A 24,934-nucleotide genomic window follows, 5' to 3' on the forward strand; every position below is an offset into this window, starting at 1 on the left:
GTCCCTCTGTCTGTCTGTCTCCCTCTCCCTCCGTCCCTCTGTCTGTCGCCCTCACCCCCCATCCCTCTGTCGCCCTCACCGTCTGTCCCTCTCTCTAACATGACCCGTGTGTCCTGTTTTGCTTCCAGCCATCATGTGTTCGGTGAAGCCGGATGGCATCCCTCAACTTTGTCGAACAGATGAAATCGGGGAGCTCTGTGTGTGTGCCATTGCAACGGGCACGTCCTATTACGGCCTCTCGGGCATGACCAAGAACACCTTCGAGGTAGGTTTGAGGGGCACGCTCCCTCCAGGTGTGCTCTGCAGGTGGCCCTCACAGGTGTGCAGACGTAAAGAGAAGGTGGCAGTATCTCGATAACACATATTCATTGTAACTGAAGTGGTAGCACTTTTTGCTGCCAGTTGTATAATTTTCAGTAAATTCGGCTTGTCGGAGCTGTGTGGGAAAAGGGCAAGAATCGTTTCTTTAAAAGGGGCCGTGTTTTATACGTTGCTGTTCTCAGTCGAGAGGCCGAGGGACGGAGGCCGAGCACACCTGTCTTGGCCTCACTGGGGCCCCCTGTGGCCTGTCCGCCGAGGCCGGACTTGGCAGGTGTGAACAGATGCACAGAGCAGGAGCTGGTGTGTGTGCGAAGTGCCCGCATGCGTGTGTGGCCTGCGCTTAGTGCCCGCAGCGGCCTCGCACACGCGCGGTTCCGCAGGGAGCTCCGCGCCGCACCGCCATGTTCCTGGAGTTGACACCTCACCTGCCCACGTGGTGCCTTACCTTAGGAGGAGCACACGTAGATTACATCACGCACGAGAAATGAGGGTCGTTTGGGGATTCGTCTCTTACAGTTTAGAACATGATGTAATGGGGTGTCTTGTGCAGGCGCCTTTGCTGAGTGTGGATTCGAGTTTCTAAAATGTCCCTGAAGCCCAGCTAGACAGAGTCTGCATGAAGCCCATCTCCCCTTCTGTGTGACTTACCTGCAGGGTCTGAGGACCGGGTACAGGCTCGGGGCGCCGAGATTTGCTTCCTTTGTGTGTTTCCTTCCTGGTGTCATCCTGATAGGGAAACATTGACGAACAGGGATCATTTTCAACTGATACACGTGTTCGGTTTTCCATTTATCACTTTGATGCTGTGGATCTAAAACAGGAGAATTAATTAGTGTTCATTAGGCTATCATAATGATCTCTGGTATCACTTCTTAGGTTCAGAAGCCCTGGAAGGAAACCGGCGGGCAGCCCTGCATGTGGGCAGTGGGGGACAGAAGTTGGGGGGCGGGGGACAGGGGCAGTGCCTTCCGCGAGGAGACGCTGCTAGACTAACGTGGTCCGGTCGGCTCCAGGGGAGGGTGAAGGTGGGCTGAGCACCCCCCCCCGGCACTCACAGCTCGTGTGTCTGCAGGTATTTCCCGTGACGAGCTCGGGGGCCCCTGTCAGTGAGTACCCCTTCGTAAGGACAGGCCTGCTGGGCTTCGTCGGCCCTGGGGGGCTCGTCTTCGTGGTGGGCAAGATGGACGGGCTCATGGTGGTCAGTGGACGCAGACACAACGCGGATGATATCGTTGCCACGGCACTGGCCGTGGAGCCCATGAAATTCGTCTACAGAGGAAGGTGGGTGTGCCGTCTGTGAATTCAGCACTCGGTGGTTTGCACACCGCGCTTTTTATATACAATTGCACAAATTCCTTAAGCTGGTGGGACTCCGTGACCTCTGATATTCCAACTAGTTCTGAATGTCCAGTTCTACAGAAATTTCCTGAGCTCCGTACGTATGTTTTCATCACTTCCCCTCTATGTTAAGTAAAAATACTTATTTAAAAAGCTTATTTTTAAAGCAAATACACAAGGGAAAGAGCCAAATATTCATCTTGGTGCAGATCATCTCAAAAGACAGAAAGATAACAGTCGAGCAACAGATTGTGCGGGAAAACGGAGTCCTGCGGCATCCCCTCCCTGACGCACCCCTCCCTTGCCCGCTTGCACAGTACATATTAAATCAGTGATGCTAGCTCCTGAGTTTTTGGCTTAGTTTGAAGGAAGTCATGAACTGTTTAGAGTCTTATTTCAGCTTGTCAGACTGATGCGCGGAGAAGCAGTAGACACTTGGGTGTTACAGACAGAACTCATGTTGAGGTGCAGCCTCTGTGTGAGGAGGGGCATGGGGGTCCAAACCCCACGATGCCGCCTTTACCGAGAGAGACAGGCTCGTCCGGCAGAAACCCACTCGTCCCAAACAGAACGTCCCTACTGATGTGGAGAATACGACCTCGCAGGTGCAAACTCAAGATGGGGGTTGTAGGGCTTCCTGGATCTCAGCAGGCTCGGCTTCTCTGCCCGCCCTGCGGCGTGGGCACCATCAGCTGCAGGCAGCCCCGGCGGGAGATGCTGGGCTGCTCCTCGCCCGGTTCCCGTTCCGGAGCAGTGGCTATAAGCTCCTGATTGCAGAACGATACTTCCCGGCAATCTGCAGCGTGTGCCCACTGCGCTGTACCCTTCCTGTCCCCACAGGATAGCCGTGTTCTCGGTGACCGTCCTGCATGACGAGAGGATCGTGATTGTGGCCGAGCAGAGGCCGGACTCCACGGAGGAGGACAGCTTCCAGTGGATGAGCAGGGTGCTCCAGGTAGCTCTTCACCTGCCCGGGAGTCCCACTCCTCCTTTCGTGCCAGCTCCCCTTAACCATCCGTTAGGATGTGGCCGGCCCTCAACAACTGTGCTTTCCTGCTCCCTGACCGTCACCCCACTGGATCAGCAATTGTATCAACTGGGAAACTCATCATTGCATGCTTGGACAGTAACTAAGCAGACCAAGGTTAGGGATCGGGGTCTGCGAAACTGGCTCCCCCTATTTACTTGGAGATGTCACAAGTAATGGTTTTTCTTCTGATCTTGAGAGTGTATTTTCTTGCTCCAAATTTCCTTTCCTAGTGTGTGTGTGGTATTCCACAAATCCCACATAAGATTATTCAGTTTGGCTGGGTTTGGAGAGAGAGCCTTCTCTTGGCATCTGCACCCCACTCGCGTGTTATAGACTGTACTCTGCTCAGTCGGGACATTTGCTTCGTGTCCATCTGTAACACCTGTCCTGACGTGGTTCCCTCTCCCGTGACTTTCCAGGCGATTGACAGCATACATCAAGTCGGGGTTTATTGCCTAGCCTTGGTTCCAGCAAACACCCTCCCCAAAACCCCACTCGGTGGGATCCACTTGTCAGAAACGAAGCAGCTCTTCCTGGAGGGCTCACTTCACCCCTGCAACGTCCTGATGTGCCCCCATACCTGTGTCACAAACTTGCCTAAACCTCGACAGAAGCAACCAGGTAGGACTCGTGGGCCGGAGGCTGAGTGGCTCTCGGGAACTGGGTGCTGTGGGCGCCATGCGAGCAGGCGCTATGCCTGTCCGGGGTGTTCAGCCCTCTTCCTTTCCTGGTCTGCACGCTCCCAGGGCGTGACCCTGCCCCGCCAGAGGGTGCAGTGCAAGGCTCTGCTGGGACTGCGCTGTGTGCGGGGAGCCGGGCGGGTGGGGAACATCGGGAAGGAGCCCCCGCCTCCCCGGTGGGAGCGCCAACCCTTGGTCTGGCCGGGGGGCCTTCTTCCAGGCACAGAACCTCGCAGCCTCGGTTTACTTGCGCAAACATTAGAATGACACCTGTTTCACGTGGCTGATTTAGGAGTCGGAGCAGCTAAGGTGTGGGAAAGCTGCTTGGAGCATGTGAGGAATTCTACAGATGTATGTGTGACATTGTTCTAAGAGCGAATGTGTGTCTAGCACCTTGTGGTTTGGGGATATGTCATTATCCATTATCTGACTGTCTTTCTAGCAACTAATCGATCGTGCTTCTCAGGGTTGCACACACTTAACAGTGAAAAGGAATTGATCACAAGACTGTGGAAGGTGAAGACGCAGCTCTTCTGGCAGTGCGCTGATGGGGAATCCCAGGGCGTCCCGGGGGGGGTGCATGGGGGTGGTGGGGGTGCGCAGGGGTGGCTGGGTGCGGGCAGCAGGGGCGCACACTCAGGCTGTGTTCTAGAACAGTAGTGGGAGCTCCTGGCACAACCACGGTTTGCCTGTGTTGTACATATGAACTCCTCTCTTCTCACAGAGGCTGTGTGGTGGGCACTCTTCTGTCCCCGTTTCACATGCGACAGGTTCAGGGATTCACCCAGCAGCCGTGTGTCCCACCCAGCTCAGCGTGGCCGCGGGGCAGAGTTTATGGAGTCAGCTAGAGGAGGTTGGGTCACCACGGGCTCAGCCCACTTGGTGGTAAATGCAGGGACTGAGGCCCACGCCCCGTAAGTGAGATTGGAGGAGAGGGTGGCTGGTCCTGTGTGGTTGAGATGAGGATGCTGATGCTACGGGAGGAAAGTCACCCCTCGCGTTGAGCAGGTGTCGACCTACATCCCTTGCTGTGACTCCCTGTGATGCAGACAGTCACGGGGTAACTAGATGGGGCAGCATTTTGTTCTCTCCTCCCGTGAGGAGTGGATTCTCCGGGACACACTACAGTCACTGTCTGCTTTCTGGGCACATTAGCGCTGTGGTTTTAATCCGATTTCTGTGCTGTCCCTGGTTTCCTTACATTCCAGATTCCCGTAACTAATACTTTCCCTTTTTCTCTTTCTTCTCAGTCGTTGGTTTATATCCTTGCAGGACACTGTAAAGTTACAGCTGACCAAGTGTCCATTTCTTTAAATTCAGTGGCGAGCCCCCCACAAAACACAAAGCATTGTCCTTCTGCAGGCATATCGAAAGGATGAAGAGTCACGTCTTCGGTCTCCCGTTATTTTGGGGCATAAACAGCCATGGGAAGGGGAGAGCAGTCGCTCCATCTGGGTGTGTGTGTGTCTGCGTGGAATGGATCGTGGTGGCTCCTCAGGGTGTCCTTATGCACAATCAGAGGTGACTGCCCTCTCCCCATCCCCTGATCACCTCCACTCACCATCATACACTGCGGCCCTGGGGCCTGACCACCAGTGGTCCCAGGAGCAGAGAAGCTCACGTGAATCCTGTGGGTCACAGTTTGTGAATTCAGGACACATATTTACGGTGGGGGCTCATTGGCAAACGCATGATACGATTCCAGGGCTGCCAGGCTCAGTGTACCTGCCAGATGTCAGGAATCCTCAACAAGAAGAACCGGGCTGAGTGAAAAGGCCCAGGCACTGTCAGGGCGCCCGAGGACAGCCTTGTTCCTTTGAGCAAGCACAGACGGATGCGCCGGGAGGGCAGGCCTGCTTGCATATTGCAGCGGCAACAGGGTGAATGAAGCTTTGTGCGATTGATTTAAGGAAACAGTTTTTTAAGAATGATATTAGGTGTCCTATCTGTTTTTGTTAAATATTGAAAAGTTATATAACCCTCTGTCTGAAAAAAGCTGTTTTTAACAAATACTCATGGCAGCTGTGAGGTGCTGGTCCATTTTCCTCCCTCAGCTGATGACCTGTAATAGACCTCAGACAGGTGGTATTTCCCCAAAGCCTCAGTTTCCCTAAGTGCAATGAGGGAGTTGGACCAGGTGATTTCGAAGGCTCCCTTGGAATAGACACGACTGGGAACAAGTACTCCTTGGAGCCAAAGCAGACGTTTAGTAAGGCCATTTTTCCATGAGGGTGTTGCTGGAGGTTTCAAACAGAGCCCCTAAAATGTAGATAATTTGTAGACACCCTAACTGACTCTTTTACTGGATGGATTCATATTTGCTCAACTAACGACACTGTGTATGTGAGTTTCTTAACTAAGCACAAATGTTAAAAGACCTTTAAGACCTTTAACCCATCAGTCAGGCCTGCAACAATATTACAAACATTGAGAAAACCACGGGGGGTTAAGAGCCCCTGGGATACATCCTATGGGAGCCACAGGAGGGGAACAGGGAGGGGCAGCCGCTGAGTTCTGCATCCACCAGGAGGAGCCCTGCTCCAGGGTTCAAAATCAGGATGCAGTGAGTGTAAGGGTGTCTTGCACGTCCATCCACCTCATTCGGCAAGGCAGGGAGACCCTCGGTTCTTGGTAGGGGGGAGCAGATTTTGTAAATAATACCACAGGAAAGCACCTGTCTCCCAGCAATGTTTGGAAAAAGATCATTCTTAAGTCCACGTGGGGGAGAGACATGTAAGGTCCGAGCTTCACATCCAGACAACTCTAGCAGAGACAAACATCGAGGAAGGAGGGACCACCTGCTAGCACCTTAGAAGAGTGCTTCTACCCTCACGTGAATTCTTAAAAAATTACCTAGAATACTTCAAGTCAGTTTGGGCCAGAGTGGCTTCAAAGAACTGTCCTGTCCACCTCGGTCACCGAAGAGAACCTCAGGACACTTTACCCACAGACCCCAAGCCAGGAAATGAAGGGCTCGTTGGCGGGGTCCCAGGCGAGCCCTGGCTCCGTCCACACGGGCAGCCATGTTCACTGCACATGAACCACGCTGCCGCGTTTTCTTCTCGCTTTGTTAAATATGAAAACACTATCCCTCCTTCAGAATTTATTATGAGCTAAGAGAAGAAAGTTCACACAGCAATTCAGACATAATGGAGCAGAGTATATAAGGCACGTTCTGTGACGACACGGAAGCCAGTATCAGGGCTCCTAGAGACTGCCTAACGTGAAGAAGCCCGTGGGCAGGGGCCCGGAAATCTGCGTCCTGGGCTGGTCTCCAGATTTCAGCCCTGCCTGGAAGCCCCCGGCCTTCGCCTGCATCGCTGTGATGTTGCATAGTTTATGGCCGCCCAGGTCCGGCTGGCCACGTGTGTGCAGAGAAGAACGGGGCCTGCTCCCCCTGGACAGTCCCCTGGGGGTGTCAGCCCTGCCCCTGCTCATCTTGCCAGGGTGTGCTGGAGCCCGGGGGGGCCTGGCGGCCGCTGGCCCCACCCCTCAGCCCGCGTCTAAAGCTTTCTGAGCTGCTGAGAGACAGCTCTTTGTGTGCAATAACACAGTGCACCAAATGCCCCGATTTGAAACCTGTGAGTCAACCTTTGGTAAAGGTTTAATAAGAATTTTACTCAGCAGTTCCTGGCATCTTGGTTATTTCTACTGCCTTCTTTACGCTCCCTCCCTGCCTCCCCTCCTTGCCTCAGTCTCACGCCCACTCCCCCAACGGCACGGTCTCCCAGAACAGCGAACCCTGTCCTCTTCAATCCGTGTATATGTGTGTGTGGTGACAACAGAGTGAAGCCTAGAGGGCCCCTAGGGTTCCTTGTAGTCAGAAATTTTGAAAGAGTCTCTGCAGTTCTTTAAGAAACTTGTTTCTTTCATTGAAAAAGAAAAGGAAGCTATCAGGGTAGATTCTATCTGCCTTTCTCCTGTGAAAAGAGCGCTGGTAACCGAGTCCGTAATGGTGTACAAGGAACTTGGAATGGGAGCCTCTTGGCTCCGTCGTCTGCCTCTCCGTGGGCCCGGCTGAGAGCCCAGAGCGTGCCGTCGGTGAGATGCACAGTGGCTGTGTCTGGGCCTTCCGCGGTGCTCCTCCTAATGTTACGGGACGTATTTATAAAACCCGAGCGGTACTTTGTGTCCATGGCCACTCGGACGGCCGCCGCTGCGACCCCGGCCAGCGGCACACGTGGTCCGGAGCCCTGACGGCTCGGCAGTGAGGCGCGTCTGTCTGTGTTAATCCTTGTCGGTCTTCCGAGTTACTTCCCACAGACACGAACGTGGATAGAGCCCAGCATCCCTCCAACCGGAGAACAGCGGCAGCGGGATTTGGCGAAAGCCTTGTTTCTGACCTGTAATCGAGACCTGGTCGAGTTTGCCATTGTTCTCATGTTGGGACACCTTGGAAACCCTGTTCTGATAAGACTTTCTCAGAGCCTGGCCTTTGGAAGGGTTTCCCCAGGGCGAGCGCTGCACCACGGTGGGAGGTCCTGTTGTCAGTTCACCTGTTTCCTTGTGTTCTTTCCAGAAATCGGCCCTGCCTCTGTGATGGTGGGGAACCTGGTGTCTGGGAAGAGGATCGCACAGGCCAGTGGCAGAGACCTGGGCCAGATCGAAGACAACGACCAAGCCCGCAAGGTGAGCGTGAGGCTGGGCTGCTCTCTAAGCCCCATGCCCACAGGCTACTGCGTCACTGGCTGCCGGTCCCCTGTGTATCATTGGCCTCTTGGTCCAGCAGACGTACCGTGTCATCTCATAAGGAAGATGTGTCTGTTGGGGGTGCACAGACGCCCAAGCGGAGGCCTGGGGCCAGCGTCTGGGGATGCCTATCTCGTCCTGGCGTTCTGTGGTTCTTGTTTCTCCTCTTCCTACCAGCCCTGATTTCATGCCCAGACGGCCTCACGGCAACCTGGGTGCAAGGCTTTAGTCTTGTAATTGTTGGGACACAAGAAAACATAAATTCAAAACCCAGGTTGGGGAACCAGGCATCTTCAACACATCCTTAGGGGCTGGAGGAGAAATCTGGGGCCACACCCACCGTACACATCACTCAGGCTTGTCTCCCCGTTACAACCACTCAGACTTGAGGACTCTGATGAGTCTCCAAGTGATGACCCCAGTCTGTGTGAGCTACCAGGAAATGTCACAAAATCAACCATTTAAAATATTGCTACTTTGGTAACAAGTAGAATCGCATACATTGAAAACACTGGATCACCATGGGCCCACCTCAGAGTACATTTCTATTAATAAAATAGATTGAGGGATATACCTGGGTGTTTCCTATGACCAGACATGAGATGGCGCTGACCTCTTTTTTGCTATAGACCGAGTCCGTGTGATGCACACGATCTGTGTGCTTGGCAATGCTGTCGAATGACCTCAGGCAATGACCCTTCTGAAAACAGCAAATAGAAGAGAGCCTGTTTTAAGAACAGGGTTGATCTGATTCTGCTGTTCCAGCCCCAGGAAGCACCCTCTTCTGGGAGCCCAGGAGAAGGGCTTTTCTGTGTTGGCTGCTCTGTCTGTAAGGGGAATGCCATTCTCCCAGCCTGGGCAGATGGCGGGAGACGTCCCTGACCAGGCACTGCGTCACCTCCCTGCAACTGGTGCGTCCAAGTCAGGCGCAGGGACTTCCAGGCCCTCCAGGAAAAACCCCATAAGCACTGGCTTAGTCTCCCAATTTTGTTTGACAGGGATGTGCTTATTCCTCTGTGGGAAAGCACACTGTTCTGAGCTGCCCTAACAGCACTGAGAGGGTAGGATGTCCGTGTGAACGCAGTCTGTTCGGACGGCCTGAAGCTAATGGCTGTGCTTTGTTCCAGTTCCTGTTCCTCTCGGAGGTCCTGCAGTGGAGGGCACAGACCACCCCCGACCACGTCCTGTACACGCTGCTCAACTGTAGGGTGAGGCCTGCTGCACGCGAATCTCATGGTCGCCCTCGGGTGGCTTTCTCTTCTTCCCTCTCCGTTCCTTTCACTTCAGTGTTATGTGACATCCTCCTCATTTATTTGTTGCCTTTTCACATGATTTTAGCAATTCTTTTGGCACTATTTCCCCCAAAAAATGGGGGACAGGTCAGACCTATGAGATATTTTTGTCTTTACTTTTATCAGAAAACTACTTTTTTGTAAACAGGAAGTGAGGCTTTCGTTACAGACTTTCTTACGAATGAAAGTCATCTCTGTTTTACAAGCGTGCTGAAGGTTTGTGTTGACATTTCACGCTGGAAAAGCAAGTTCATCCAGTATCATTCCACAGTGGAGTTTAAGGATAAGACCTTAAATGTGCACGCAAATAGTATTAACAATAAAAATCAAATGCAGAAGTCTTAATATGCTTAACTTTTCTTTTGCTGTGGAAATAAAGCCTGACAAGTAGATTTTAACCTTAGGTTTTCCTGGCAAGTGTGGGTATGTGCGATTGTAGGAAGTTACAGCTATTTAGAGTTGCAAAATATCAAAATCTTACTGTGCAAAGCCACCTCTCACCATTTACAGTAATCGATTAGAGACGAGTGAAAGGCAGTGGCAAGCACATAACTGGCAGTATGGAGGGAACCTGTTCCCTGCATTCACTCTCCTGTGCTCCCAGGTGCATGGTGCTAAGGAGGCATTGCATCTGGGCTCCTGAGGATCTGTGCAGTTGCCCGAGCCCCTGAAGCATGCCTACCCTGCTTTTCTCCTCTTCCCTCCATTAGCTCCTTCCTCAGCCCCTAAATACAGAAATGACTCCACTTTCCCCTGCCTTCCCAACACCGCTGCCTTGCTGGTGGTCCTCAGCTCTGCAGTGCCATCCTAATTTCCCTTTAATCTCTTCTTCTGACTTTCCCTGCCCTCGGGGTATTTGTCCTGGAGACTTTACTTCCTCCGTGGTCTCTCAGTGGCCCTGCAGAGATTTCCAGTGTCCCCTCCAGAGTGATGACCCAGAGAGACGCTGGTCTTCTGCCCCCCGGGAGGGACATCACTCAAGCACTCAGGCCCTTTGCTTAGCCTCCCAGGTGCTGCCATGGTGCGGTGTGGTAGGTATGATGTGGTGTTGTCTGTAGACTCAAGCCACCAGAGAGCAAGAGGCAGGTCCACATCACCCCCAACCCTCCCCAGCGCAGTCCCCACATTCTGTCCTCCTTGCAGTAGGGTTGAGAAGGGAGGGCGAGGATCTGTGCCTGGACGCCCTGGATCCATAAGCAGGCAGCCGGAGGAGTAGGAGACCAGCTCTGCCACACACACAGACTCGGAGGTCATGTGGGTGTGTTCACAGAGGACTTGTCCCAACAGGGGAGGAAGACAGAGCTGTTCTAACCACATCCAACTACGGGAGTGCCCGCGTGAGAGCACAGCCCTCAGATGGTCCCCTGGCGTGATGCCCGGACCCCGGGTCCTCCTGAGCAGCTCTGGCCTGGGTGATGTGTATTCCCATCCCTGACCCTGTGGCCACGGCCATCTGCTGTAGCTAGACGCTGGATTGTTGGGGGAAAACGAGTCACCGGAAATGACGCCCGCTTCGTTAGAGATGACAGGAAATTGGATGGGGTGAGGAGGAGGTCAGAGCCGTGAGTGGATCCACTTTGGGTCAGCATGGAGAAAGGTGCTTTGCGCAGCTGGCTTTCCTTTGCACACAGCTCTGGATGTGCAGGTGGCTGCGTCCTGAGCCAGTTGATGGGTGGGGCCCGCCCCAGAACGTACAAGGGCTCGGCCGGGACTGAGGGTCAGAATCGCCATCTCCTTGGTTGTTATTCACAGTTTCTGCTTCAAGCACCCTCTGAGGTCAGCACTGCTCCATACAAGGGGAGCGCAAGCCACACACATAATTCTGTGTTTTCTAAAAGCAGTATTTTTAAAAGACAGAAACTGGTGAAATTTGTGCTAGTAATGTTTAGCTGACCTCCATAGATCCAAAATATTGTCACTCCAAAATGTGGCCCCCCGCATTTTCCTGCTGGCCTCCGGCCTGCAAGGGGCATGCTGTTGGTTGTGTCTTTGGCGACTTGATAAGGCTTGAGTGAGAGCAGTTTCCTGTTTGGTGCAGACGGGGTTCATTCGTATGCCAGTGCGCTCGGTGGAGTAAGAGTTCTGTCAGATGCATAGTAGGAAGTGGGGCTCTAATTCATTGCAGGTCATGGAAAGCTACGAGTTGGAACTTGTTTCCATACAAAAGACCATCTGTTATTTTTTTTTAAAAGAAACATCAGCCAAGTCTTTTTAACCTTTTTTTTTTTTTTACTTGTAGCAACTTCTTTAGAATTTTTTTTTTTTCATTTCTTTAAAGATTTTATTTATTAGACAGAGAGAGACACAGCGAGAGAGGGAACACAAGCAGGGGGAGTGGGAGAGGGAGAAGCAGGCTTCCCGCAGAGCAGGGAGCCCGTTGTGGGACTCGATCCCAGGACCCCAGGATCATGACCTGAGCCGAAGGCAGATGCTTAACGACTGAGCCACCCAGGCGCCCCTAGAATTTTAAAATATAAATCCTATTTGGCTTTTTCTTAATTCCTAGTGTTTTTTCATTTATTATTTAATTTCATGTCAAACTTCAAAGTGGTGCCTAAATTCACAGTCCTTGACACTGAAATTTGTTGACTCAGGACAGGGGTTGGTCCTGTCATGATTCCACCCAAAACTTCCTCTAGAAGTCAGCCCTGATTTCTCTGGTGAGGTGGTTTATACTAGACTCTCCTCTCTTTATGAAAACCTCACCGTTTCCCATGGATGTTGATGGGGGGCTAAGAAGCCATTGGCCAACATCATGGGCTGCCATTTCGTGGGACGCGCATCTGTGGCCCCTCGTTCAGAGCCCCCACCAGCAGCATTTCTCTAGAGCGGGAGGTCGTGTGGGAACTCCCACAGGGGAGTCTGGGGCCAGGCATGGCTGCCGGTGGACCAGCGCTCCCCGTCCCAGCACAGCCTCTCCGGGTGGCTCAGGGACAGCTTTGGTGTCCTGGCGCCCGGTCGCTGACTCCAGAACCGGATGAGCCCTCAGGGCCTGCTGTGTGGCGGGGGCTTTCCTGCTAAAAAGCCTCGAGTGGCATTGTGAACCATTTCAGAGGTCACTAAAGATAAAGGGCAGCGTACCAATTACATTTCACCTTTTCTAAAGTGTATCAGTGGGAATTTCACACCCCAGGGCTGACACATCTTTTCAGACACACTCGTGCCTGCTGGTTCTGAGCTGATGGAGCAGCTGGTCTTTGATGGGGGATGGGCATAGGATCTCCCGAAACTGGTGGGAAGGTCAGACCCGGAAGTAGAACCGCCCAGAGCAGGAGTGCTTGCTGCCTGAGATAAGACAGGTGCACCAGCGGCCAGAGGGCGGTGACAGAACAGCAGGGTCTAGCTCCTCGGGGACATAAGGATGAGCCCCTTCTACCAGCGCTGTCCACTGGCACAACCACCACCCACCTGTCCCCATCTGACAGTCAGGAGGGGGGTGCTGGCTGTCCCCCAGGATGGGAGGGGTGGGATGGTCCCCACCAGCACAGGGAGGGAGCTGGTCCTGGGCCCCCCCATCAGCTGTGCCCATCTTCACTTTGAACTGCTCAAAGGACATTTGGGTCAAGGAGTGCGTTAATTTTGGTTCCAGCGAACAGGTGTGGTCCCCAGGAGTGGACTCTTAGGGAGTGTCCAGTGTTGGAGGCCCTGGGCTCCGGCCTCCTGGGTCTCTGTGTACCCAGCTTTGCCGCACTCTGCCGTGGCTCTTCCACCGCCTCCTATTTTAACCGTCCTCAGAAGAGAGACAAGGAAGGGAAATGTGTGCGACAAGAGGATTCACCTCAGAGAAGCGTAAGCGGACCCTGTGCCCCGTAGGAGAGGCCAGTCCCGGCCAGTGGGAAAGGGTCAGAGCCTGCGGGCGGCCCCCTGCGGCCCCGGGCACTGCTTGGACATTGGTGAGGGGAGTGTGTTGCTTCCTGGAGCTCGACACAACAGTCCGTTGGCTCGTGGATGATTTTGGCAAACACGGAGCACTGGTGATTGTGTCCTGATGGTACCAGATCCCACCCCCCACCCAGAGCAGGTGTTTCTAACACACGGGCCATGTTAACAGGAATTCTAACGTGTCCCCAGCATCTTCCATCACTAGAGCTCCACTGCCCATCTGTAAGGGACCCCAGGGTCTGGTTGCTTCTGTCCGCTCAGCGTTACCTTCCTTCCACACGAGTGTGCCCACCACTCTTCCCTTGAGACTTGACTCTCCACACGTGACGTTTGCATCCAGTCCCCAAAAATCGCGGTGTCTCGCTGTTCTTCCTGCTGCCGCTGGACCGCTGGCTCGCTCCGCCGGAGCCAACAGCGTGGTCGCGATGCCCGGGCCGTGTTCAGTATGTGGGCGCTGCGGGCCGCCGTGCCCGTGACTACAGGAAGGCCCTTCACCCTGAGAATCACTTTAAAATAGGGTTTGATTGTGAAGAGCAGTGTTTCTATTTTTTCATTTTCTTCAACTCTTGATTTTGAAATAACTGTAGGTCCTCAGGAAGTTGCAATAGTGCCTTTACGGTATTTTTTTGATCTTAATGTGTTTTCCATTTGTTTCTCCACGTTTAAAAAGTCTACATAAAATGAATATGACAGTTCATTTCTCCCTTTACTGTTCGTTTTTTGTTTTTTGGTTTTTTTTTTACTGTAGCTTTGTTTTGTTTGTTTTTAGACCTCTTTGATTTCTGATGTGGTGTTTCTTAAAAATATTTTCAATTTGTATAATTTTCCTGTTCGTTCCCCACTGAGTCTTACTGCCCTCGGCGATTACACTGAATTCCCAGAATTACCAGGTTGACTTTTTTTTTTTGTAAGTTGAGCTATTTTTTAGGTCAAGTAATTATTTTTTTAAAAAGATTTTATTTGAGAGAGGGAGCATGTGAGTGGGGGGAGGGGCGGAAGGAGAGAGAATCTCAGGCAGACTCCATGCCTGACGCAGGGCTCAACCCCACAACCCTGAAATTGTGACCTGAGCCAAAATCAAGAGTCAGACACTTCACCAACTGAGTCACCCGGGTGCCCCAAGTAATTATTTTTTAGAATATTTCTTGTGAGAGTGCCCAGATGGCTCAGTCGGTGAAGCATCTGCCTTCAGCTCAGGTCATGATCTCAGGGTCCTGAGATCAAGTCCAACATGGGGCTCCCTGCTCAGCAAAGAGTCGGCTTCTCCCTCTGCCGCTCCCCCTGCTTGTGCTCTCTCTCTCTCTGACAAATAAATAAAGTCTTTTAAAAAAATAAAATATTTCTTGTTAACACAGTATCTAGATGCTTCTTCGGTGCTGCGCTTCTTGGCCAGTGGGGGGAGAGGGAAGTGACCCCTAATGGCACAGGGTCTTCTGGGGGGTGGCCAGTGTGCTAAAACTGACAGGTGTGCAGACACACTAATATCCACGTAAGTGTGCATTTCAAATAAGGGAACTGGCTGGTACCTGCAGTCCGTCTCGATAAAGCTGTTCTGTTCAAAAACACCTCACCCACTTGTCCTTGCAATCCCCAGGGTACGATAGCAAGCTCGCTAACGTGTGTGCAGCTGCATAAACGTGCCGAGAAGATCGCCGTGATGCTCATGGAGAGAGGACACCTGCAGGATGGGGACCACGTGGCTCTCGTCTACCCGCCAGGTGAAGGACGGGGCCGGCTCCAGAGCTGGCGGGACGGGCGCCGGCTGACTGCTGGCCCTGCCTTCTGTGTTGCTTGCCACAGCTGCTTGCAGCCTCTTGTGGGGACGGTGGTGCGTGCTGTGCAACTCGAGGGCATAAATAAGACGAAATTTCGCAGACATCTGTATCTGTCTCCTTACGTATTGAGGTAGCTCATTGAATCGATAGTCGTTAAACCCTTCACTAAACTGATCATCATAGAGTTGAGTAATTGCTTAGAGAAATGACAGAAATTAAACTTGTGGGCTGCTTTGGCACCTCGTACCTAAAGGAACAGGCCAACAGGAAGTTACGGCCAAAGCCTAGCAAAGCTTGCGGGCGGAGGACAATCGGCAGTGGTCTCGTGCCCGGGCTAGAACCTCTGCTGATGGCGATTGACTGTGTCGACTGAGAACTTTGCTCCTCTCCCATCTAGGAATAGACCTCATCGCTGCGTTTTACGGCTGCCTGTACGCAGGCTGTGTGCCAATAACCGTCCGCCCCCCACACCCACAGAACATCGCAACAACGCTGCCGACCGTGAAGATGATCGTGGAGGTAACCCTGCCTGGGAGTGCCGGGGCTCCTAGATCCCAGGGCCCAGGGTGGGGCTGGCTCCAGGCCGGTGGGGCAGGTGTGGCCTCTAGCCTCCAGTTCTGGAAGTAGGGTTTCCGCTCCGGTGTGGGCTGGGGATGGCGTTGTGGGTGCACGGGGATTAGGGAGCCCTGGAGAAAGTAGCTCCTCGCCCACGGCACCTGGACAGACAGTGGGAGCTTCTGCGCCAGACTGATGAGAAAGTCATGTAATGTTTTTAATGTTTATTTATTTAAATAACCAATGTGGGGCTCAAGCTCATGGCCCCGAGATCAAGAGTCACACACTCCTCTCACTGAGCTGGCCAGGTGCCCCAAAAGTCATATATTCTTTTTAATTTCTTTGCTCAAGGTTTAGAAATGTCCCATTCCTTTTTTAAAGCATGGATTTATTTTAATTGTTCTTATGCTTGGGGAAGTTTAGAAGGATTAGGAGAAGTTTTTCCCCTTGGCGGAGGGACAGCTTAGTCTGGGGACAGCACATGCAAATTCTTTCAGTGGTGATGTTGGAAGATGGCCGAGGCCGTTACTCCCTTTAGGAGGTAGCGATCATGTAAGTGGGTAGCCGGGGCAGCTTTTATAGGACAGAGCTAACCGTGAGCACGGTGGTTGGGGTGCTCCTTTCTGAGCATGTGCGTCATGGGTGTCCCTCAGCTCCAGAAATGCCAGGGACCACAGTGTCCGTGAGCTCTGTGTGCTGTGGTCAGTTCCTGGCTCTGTCCTGCCTCTGGTGGCTGACACCGGCTCCGCGGGCTGTGAGGGCCAATGGCCTCGGGGTGCTGCGTAGTGAGCGGCGTGTTCTCTGACCGGCAGGTGAGTCGTTCTGCCTGTTTGATGACAACACAGCTCATCTGTAAGTTGTTACGGTCCAGGGAGGCAGCTGCGGCCGTAGACGTCAGGGCATGGCCCCCCATCCTGGACACAGGTCAGTCCTCAAACCTGCCAGAGACGTTCTCTTGTGCCTCTGCTTTCCCACTGGGTCAGATACGCTAACGGCTTTGTTTTGCTCCAGATGATTTGCCAAAGAAGCGGCCCGCCCAGATCTACAAACCTTCCAACCCAGACACGCTAGCTTATCTCGACTTCAGCGTGTCCACGACCGGGATGCTTGCTGGAGTGAAGGTGAGAAACATGGTCTGCACGGTGTGCGGTTACGAGCCACGCGGGGCTGTCCCTTGACGTTCTTCTGTAGAGTGGGACTCTAGCAGGCACTTGAAGGGGCACGTGGGAGGGGTGCGTCCCTGCCCTTCCTGAGACTGTAAGATGCGTGACCATTTCCATGGTGACCTAGGCTGGCCGATTCTTTCCACACAGTCCAGCTGTTTTTTTTGTATGTAAACACAGCCTCATTAGCCCCTAGTAAAGAGTTGCATGTCTTTCTTCCTTGCTGGTTCTCAAATCCCAGTGGTCTGTTATAAAACTCGGTGCACTGGGGTTTCTTCCCTTTTTAGCTTGGGTTCCATCCTGGCTGGCTGACCACTGACCCTTGTTCATGGGTGGTTAGCACCCCCACCCCTGTGCAGTCGAAAATCTGCGTATGACTTTTGAGTCCCCCAAAACTTAGCTACTTACAGCCTCCTGGAAATCTTACCAGTGACATAAACAATCCATTAACACCTATTTTGTGTGTTCTATGTATTACATACTGCATTCTCACAGTAAAGTAAGCTGGAGAAAAGAAAATCCTGTTGAGAAAGTCACGAGGGAGAGAAGAAATGTTTACAGTCCTGCCCTATAAAAAACCAGTGTGCAAGGGGACCGGCACTCACAATCCCGTGTCATTCAGGGGTGCGCCATGCTGTGTGCTTCACCTCGTGAGGACCCTCAGGGCTCGGGCAATGTCCCTGTCAAGGGACTGGTACGTCCTCTGTAGCCTCAGGAAGCCCTTGGCCCGCCCTCGGGGTCTGACCCCTCTGTTTGTGTCATTTACCTCAGTTCTCTTTCTCTACTTTTTTTTTTTTTTCAATTTTTTTAATTGTTAAATACACTTAACATAAATTCACCTTAATAACCGACCTAAGTATACGGTTCAGGAGCATTAAAAACACTCGCACTGTTGTGGAGCTGTCCCTACCATCCGCCCCCATAACTCACCGTGTCATGTGAAACTGAAACTTACTACCTGTTAATCAAGAGCCCCCATCCCCTCCACCAGCACCCACCATCTCCCTTCTGTCTCTGGGATTTTGACAACTCTGGGGACCCCATAGAGGTGGAGTCCTGCAGCGCTGTCCTTTTGTGACTGGCTCGTTAAACGTACTGTAATGTCCCGGGGTTCATCCATGTTGTCAAGGGGCTCAGAATTCCTTTTTAAGGCTAAGTTAACATTTCATTGACGTTTGGCCTTTGCGTTCATCTGTCAGCAAACAGTAGGGCTGCTTCCAAGGGTTAGCTCTTGTAAGCGATGCTGCTGTGAACAAAGATGTGCAAGCCTCTCTTAACACACTGCTTTCACGTCTTCTGGGTATATGCCAAGAAGTGGAATTTGGGGTCATATGGCCATTCCATTTTTAATCCCGGGAGGGAATTGCCATGCTGTTTTCCATGGTGGCCATACCATTTCACCTTCCCTCATCCTTGTCAGCTCTTAGAGTTTTCTGGTTTTTTGTTGTTGTTGTTTCAATAGTAGCCATTCTAATGAGTGTGCCAGTGGTATCTCATTGTGGTTTTTTGATTTGTACTTTCCTAATGATTAATGATGTTAAGCATCTTTTCATGCAATTAATGGCCATTTGTACATCTTCTTTGGAGAAATATCTATCCAAATCCTTTGAATCAAGTTTCTTGTTTTTTGTTGTTGTTGTTGAGTCTTACAAATTCTCTGTATATTCTGGATATTAAACCCTGAATTTTCTCCTATTCTGTGGATTGCCTTCTTACTCTGTAGATAGTGTCTTTTGATGCACAAAATTTTTAAATTTTCATACAGTCCAATTTTGTCCTTTTTTTTTTTTGGCCTATGCCTTTGGTCATATCTAAGAAATCATTGCCTAATTACGGTGTCATAAAGCTTTGTATTATGTTTTCTTCCAAGAATTGTATTATCTTAGGTCTTACATTTCTGTCTTTGACCCAATTGTTAATTTTTCTCTGTGGTTTTAGGTAAAGGTCCAACCTCATTCTTTTGCATGCAGAGACCCAATTTTCTCAGCACCATTTGTTGAGAAGACTGTCTCTTCCCTCTTGGCACCCTTGTCAAAAATCAGTTGGCCATAAATGCAAGGATTATTTTTTTGTTCTGGGCTCTGTATTTTCTTCTATTAATCTATGCATCTGTTTTTATGCCAGTACTGCACTGTTTTGACTACTGTATATTTGTAGTAAATCAGGAAGTGTGAGTCCTCTATTTCTTTTCAAGATTGTCTTGGCTTTTCAGATTTCCTTGAGATTCTGTTTGAAGTTTTTGATGCATTTTCTACTTCTACAAAAAATACCATTGAAGTTTTTTTATTTAAATTCAATTAGCCAATGTATAGTACATCATTAGTTTTTAGTATAATGTTCAATGATTCATTAGTTGCAAATAACACCCAGAGACTGCATTGAGTCTGTATTGTTTAGGGTAGTATTGATGTCTATGAATATGGTATATGTTTTTTTTATTTATGTCTTCAATTTCTTTGGCAAATTTTATAGTTTTCATTGTACAAGTCTTTCACCTCCTTGGTTGAGTTAATTCCTAAGCATTTTATGCTTTGATGCTATTGTAAATAGACTTGTTTTAATTTCCTCTTCAGATTTTTCATTTAATGTATAGAAATGCAAGTGATTTTTGCTTGCTGACTTCTTATCCTGCTACTGTGAATTTATGATTTTTAATAATTTTTGTGTGAAATATTTGTGTTTTCGATATATATAAGTTCATTTTATCTATGAACAGAGATTATTTTACTTCTATCTTTCCAATCTGTGTGCCTTGTATTTATTTTTCTTACCTAATTGCTTGGGCTAGAACTTCTAGTACAGTGTTGACTAGAAAGGGTGCCTTGTTCCTGATTGTAGAGGTAAAGCTTTGAGTTTTTCATGGCTGAGTATGATGTTCTCTGTGTTCTTCATATATGGCTTTTATTATGTTGAGGCCCTTTTTTTCTATTCCTAGTCTATTCAGTGTTTTTATCATAAAAGGTTGTTGAATTTTATCAGATGCTTTTTTTTTTTACATCAATTGAGATGTCATATGGGTTTTTTCCCCCTCATTCTTTTAATGTGATATATTGATTGATTTTTTTAATTTAAGTTATCTTTACACCCAATATGGGGCTCAAACTCACAACCCTGAGTTCAGGAGTCACATGCTTCTCCAACTGAGCCAGCCAGGTTCCCCTATTGATTGATTTTTCATATGTAGAGCCAACATTGCCTTCCAGGAATAAATCCCACTGACATATAAGCCTTTTAATATGCTACCAAATTGGGTTAGTACTTTGTTGAGGATTTTTGCATCAATGTTCAGCAGGGATATTGATCTATAGTCTTCTGTTTTTATAGTGTCTTTGACTTTGGTATCAGGGTTATGCTGACCTCACAGAATAAATTAAGAAGTGTTCCTTTCTCTTCAGTTTTTTGGAAAAGTTTGAGAAGGACTGGTATTAGTTCATCTTTAAAAAAAAATTTTATTTATTTTAGAGAGAGAGTATGTGTGCATATTGGGGGGAAGGGCAGAGGAAGAGGGAGAAAGAGAATCCCAAGCAGACTCCCCACTGAGGATGGAGCCTGACTTGGGGCTTGATCTCACAACCCTGAGATCATGACCTGAGCTGAAATCAAGAGTCAGATGCTCAACCGTCTGAGCCACCCAGGTGCTCTGGTATTAGTTTATCTTTAAATGTTTCATTCATTTTAGCAGTGAAGTCATCGGGTGTAGGGCTTTTCTTTGTTGGGAAATCTTCTTTACTGATTTGATCTTACTGTTTGTAAGTTTATTCAGACTTTTTATTCTTCATGATTTAGTCTTTTTAAGTTTTGTGTTCCTTCTTGATAATTTGTGTTTCAGTTTCCATGAACTGCAATTTCTCCATTTCATATTGGTTGTACAGTGTGTTGGTGTACAGTTGTTCATAGTACTCTCTTATAATTAATTTCATTTCTGTAGAATCTATAGTAAATGTCCCAACTTTCATTTCAGATTTTAGTAATTTGAGTGTTTCTTCCTTTTTTCTTAGTCCATCTAGCTAAAGGTTTGTCTGTTTTGTTGATTATTTCAAAGAACCAACTTTTGCTTTTATTGATTATCTCTACTACTTCTCCACTCTCTATTTTCTTACCTCCGTTCTAATCTTTATTATTTCCTTCCTTTTGCTAGCTTTGGGTTTAGTCTGTTCTTCTGTCTCTCATTCCTTAAGTTGTGAAGTTAGGTTGTTGATGTGAGATCTGTCTTGTTTTTAACCTGTTTATATAAATTTCTGCATTAACATTGCTTTTGCTGTGTCCTGTAAGCTTTGGTATATTGTATTTTCATTTGCCTTTGTGTCTAAGTATTTTATAATTTTCCTTGTGGTTATTTAAGAGTGCATTTTTTTAATTGTGGGTTTTCCAGTTTTCCTTCTGTTACCAATTCCTAACTTCATCCTGTTGTGGTTGGAGAAGATACTTCATATGGTATCTATCTTTTTAAATCTATTGAGACTTAATTTGTGGCCTAAAATATGGTCTATCCTGGAATATGACCCAAGTGTTCTTGAGAAGAGTGTGTATTCCTCTGTGGTTGAGTGTTCTCTGTGTCCCTCAGATCTCTTTGGTTTATTGTGTTCAGTCTCCTATTTTCTTTTTTTTTTTTAAGATTTTTATTTATTTATTTGACAGAGAGAGACACAGCGAGAGAGGGAACACAAGCAGGGGGAGTGGAGAGGGAGAAGCAGACTCCCCACGGAGCAGGGAGCCTGATGCAGGGCTCAGTCCCAGGACCCTGGGATCATGACCTGAGCCGAAGGCAGACACTTAACGACTGCGCCACCCAGGCGCCCCTCTTTTTTTTTTTTTTTTAATGTGTCTTCTTTTTGGTTGTTCTGACTATTATCGAGAGTAGGGTATTGAAGCCTCTGTCACTGAAGAAACGTCAATTTCTCCTTTTAGTTTTGTCCATTTTTGATTCATCTGTTTTGATAGTCTGTTGTCTGGTGTGTAGTTGTTTATAATTGTTAAATCTTCTTGCTGTACCGAACCCTTTATTAATATGTAATGCCCCTCTCTGTCTCTTACAACCTTTTTGGAAGTCTATATGTCTGATACTAGTTTAGCTATCTCTGCTCTCTTTTGGTTACTGTTTGCATGGAATGTCTTTATCCATTCTTTCACTTTCAAATTACTTGTGTCTTTTGATCTAAAATGAATCTCTTGGGGGCGCCTGGGTGGCACAGTTGGCTGGGAATCCAACTCTTGGTTTTAGCTGGGGTCGTGGTCTCAGGGTCATGAGATCAAGCCCCGTGTCGGGCTCCACACAGAACACAAAGTCTGCTTGGAGTTTCTGTCTCCCTCTCCCTCTGCCCCCCACCCCTGCATGCTTGCTCTCTCTTTCTCTCTCTTGCTCTCTCTCTCACTCTCTCAAATAAATAAATCTTTCTAAAAAATAAATAAAAAATAAATAAAATGAGTCTCTTATAGGCACCATATGGTATTTTATGTATTTTATTCACTCTGCCAATTTCTGTCTTTGGAGAATTAATCTGTTTACATTACACTAATTACTGGTAAGAAGGGACTTCTGTGGGGTACCTGGGTGGTGCAGTCGATTAAGTGTCTGACTCTTTATTTTGGCTCAGGTCATGATCTCAGAGTCGTGAAATCTAGCCCTGTGTTGAGCTCCCCACTCAGCTCAGCACTCTCCCTCTGCCCCTCCCCTTACTCGCACTCTCGCTCTCTCTCAAATTTTTTTTTTTTTTAAAAGAAGGGACTTCTGTCATCTTGCTCATTATTTTCCATATGTCTTACAACCTTCCTGTTACTCATTTCCTGCATTACTATCTTGTTTTGTGCTTAGTTGATTTTTTGTAGTGAAACATTCAAATTCCTTTCTCATTTCCTTTCATATATATTCTACAGGTTTTGTTTTTGAGGTGACCATGGGGATTGGGTTGGGCAGCCTACAGTTGTAATTCTCCAGTTTGGATTATCCCTACTTAATTTCAGGGACACAAAAAAACTGCTCCATCTCTACCTCTCTCAGTTGCTGATTCACAAAGTTATATCTTTATACACTGTGTGGCCCAAAATATGTAGTAATAATTCTTTTAAATGCATTGGTCTCTTAAGTTATGTAGGGGAAAAAAGTGGAATTTAAACCCAAAGTTACAGTAACAGTTTGACTGATAATTGTTTTGTTTTACCATATTATTCTCTTAAATCACGTAGAAAAGGAAGGGTAGAGTTATAAAGTATTGCTATGATTATACTAGCTTTTTTAAGACTTGTTCATTTATTTTAGAGGTGGGAGGAGAGAGAGCAAGTGAGGGGAAGGGCAGAGGGAGAGAATCTCAGGCTGACTCCCTGCTGAGCGTGGAGCCCAGCACGGGGCTCAGTCTCACGACCCTGAGATCATGACCTGAGCTGAAATCAGGAGTCAGACACTTACCCAGCTGAGCTACCCAAGTGCCCCAGGATTACACTAGCTTTTATAATTGCCTTGTATTTACCTTTACTGAGATCTTAATTTATTCAGTGACTTCAGGTTGCATCTAGTGTCTTTCTGTTTCAACCTGTAGGACTCCCTTGAGCCTTTCATGGCAGATCTAAATGTCATGAGTGCCCACAACTTTTTCTTTAATGGGAATGTCTTAATTTTTCCAAAATTAATTGCCATTGCCCAAGCCTTCCTCTGGAAGTTAAAAACCTTAACAGACTCCAGAGCTCCAAATAGTTGCATCATTTTTCTGCCCACACAATTGTTGTCTGGTTGCTATGGAGACCATCTTCCCAGAATCCTCTCCTCTGCTTTCCAGTAGAATCTGATCCACCAAATAAAGTGGAATATAAAATAAAATAATTCTTCAAAAGCCTTTTGAAGACTTACTTGTTTGAGAGAGAGAGAGAGCATGCACCAGCAGGGAGGGGGGAGAGACAATCTCAAGGAGGCTCCACACTGAGCAGAGCTCAACCTGGGGCTTGATCTCACGACCCTGAGATCATGACCTGAGCCGAAATCAAGAGTCTGTCACTTAACTGACTGTGCCACCCAGGTGCCCCTTCAAAAGCCTTTTGGAGTACAGATTTCTTTTCAGACCAGGATAAGTGATTTACCACAGTGCTGAAGGTGGCCTGGAGCCCCCTCCAGTTGTAGCCAAAGGGAAACACACACTTGGATCTTACCGTTTTCATGGTCTACAGAGGTGGAGGCTATAATGTTACATCTTGATTCGATAAAGATACTTCTGCTTGAAACAGAGATAAAGCGATCTATGCTATTACTTCGTGGTGATTCCACTTAATATAAGTATAAACCCTAGGAATCCCAGAGAGAGGAGTAACTAGACTTTCTCTCAAACTTATGAAATATTTCTTTTTTAAAGATTTATTTATTTTAGAGAGCGAGAGAGTGCATGCAAGGGGGGTGGAGAGGGGCAGAGGGAGAGAAAGAGAATCTCAAGCAGACTCCGGGCTGAGCATGGATCCCTATGTGGGGCTCGATCTCATGACCCTGAGATCATGACTTGACCTGAAACCAAGAGTCGGCCGCTTAACCGACTGAGCCACCCACGTGCCCCTCGAATTTATGGAAGTTTTTATTAAACTTCTGACATTTAATTTGATGAGTACCTGAGATGAAACCTATTGTGATGTCATTTAATGAAAACCCATATGCCTTAAGTACTGAGAGGCACAAACAGAGCTGAAATCATCTGGTTTATAGTCTGTCCTGATGGAAATTCCTTCTACCTCTTTGGTTGCACTTGTCACCATGTTTCTTGGAAATGTTAATACACTTTCAGCCTTTGGACAGAAATGTCATTAAGCCTTCTGTGAAATACCAAAAGTTGAGAGAAAGAAGTTTACCCAGTAAACTGTTTTCTCCATAATGGGCACTGTGTAATGTCTGATTTAGTGTAAGACCCATGAGTATGTGTTTTATGTTCAATTTAAGTTTTATAATACTAACTCTTCAAAAGTGTAATTTGAACTCTGACAGTTCCTGGTAGCTCCTGGATACAATTTGCTCGATGTCCACGAGGACGTCATGTGGGGGACCCATATAGCATCTGCTGTTTCCTTCAGATCAATTGCCCTCTGGGCCTCCACACAGGATGTTTTAGAACTGTGGTGGCTCTCCCTTCCACCGAGGGTGCTCACTCTCAGGTGGGGTGTGCCACTGATGTTCGCCCAGACCGTGGACACTTAGTTCATCATCAACCAAAGTCATACTGCACTCGAAAGTAACCCTTCC

General features: G+C 48.6%; 1 protein-coding gene across 1 annotated transcript in view; it reads left to right on the forward strand.

The window, feature by feature from the left end:
* The window catches only part of DIP2C (disco interacting protein 2 homolog C), a 192,287-nt gene that overhangs the window by 107,896 nt on the left and 59,457 nt on the right, over positions 1-24,934 (forward strand). Inside the window, exons 18-27 of the mRNA XM_035022453.1 lie at positions 129-265; positions 1,394-1,602; positions 2,500-2,614; positions 3,109-3,310; positions 7,889-7,998; positions 9,186-9,266; positions 14,827-14,950; positions 15,405-15,526; positions 16,375-16,486; positions 16,574-16,683. Of these exons, the coding sequence (XP_034878344.1) occupies positions 129-265; positions 1,394-1,602; positions 2,500-2,614; positions 3,109-3,310; positions 7,889-7,998; positions 9,186-9,266; positions 14,827-14,950; positions 15,405-15,526; positions 16,375-16,486; positions 16,574-16,683 (1,322 nt within the window). The remainder of the gene's footprint in view (positions 1-128; positions 266-1,393; positions 1,603-2,499; positions 2,615-3,108; positions 3,311-7,888; positions 7,999-9,185; positions 9,267-14,826; positions 14,951-15,404; positions 15,527-16,374; positions 16,487-16,573; positions 16,684-24,934) is intronic.

The sequence above is a fragment of the Mirounga leonina genome, unplaced genomic scaffold, assembly GCF_011800145.1.
Source record: "Mirounga leonina isolate KUSES-001 unplaced genomic scaffold, KU_Mleo_1.0 Mir_175, whole genome shotgun sequence".
In the NCBI taxonomy this organism is placed as follows: Eukaryota; Metazoa; Chordata; class Mammalia; order Carnivora; family Phocidae; genus Mirounga; species Mirounga leonina.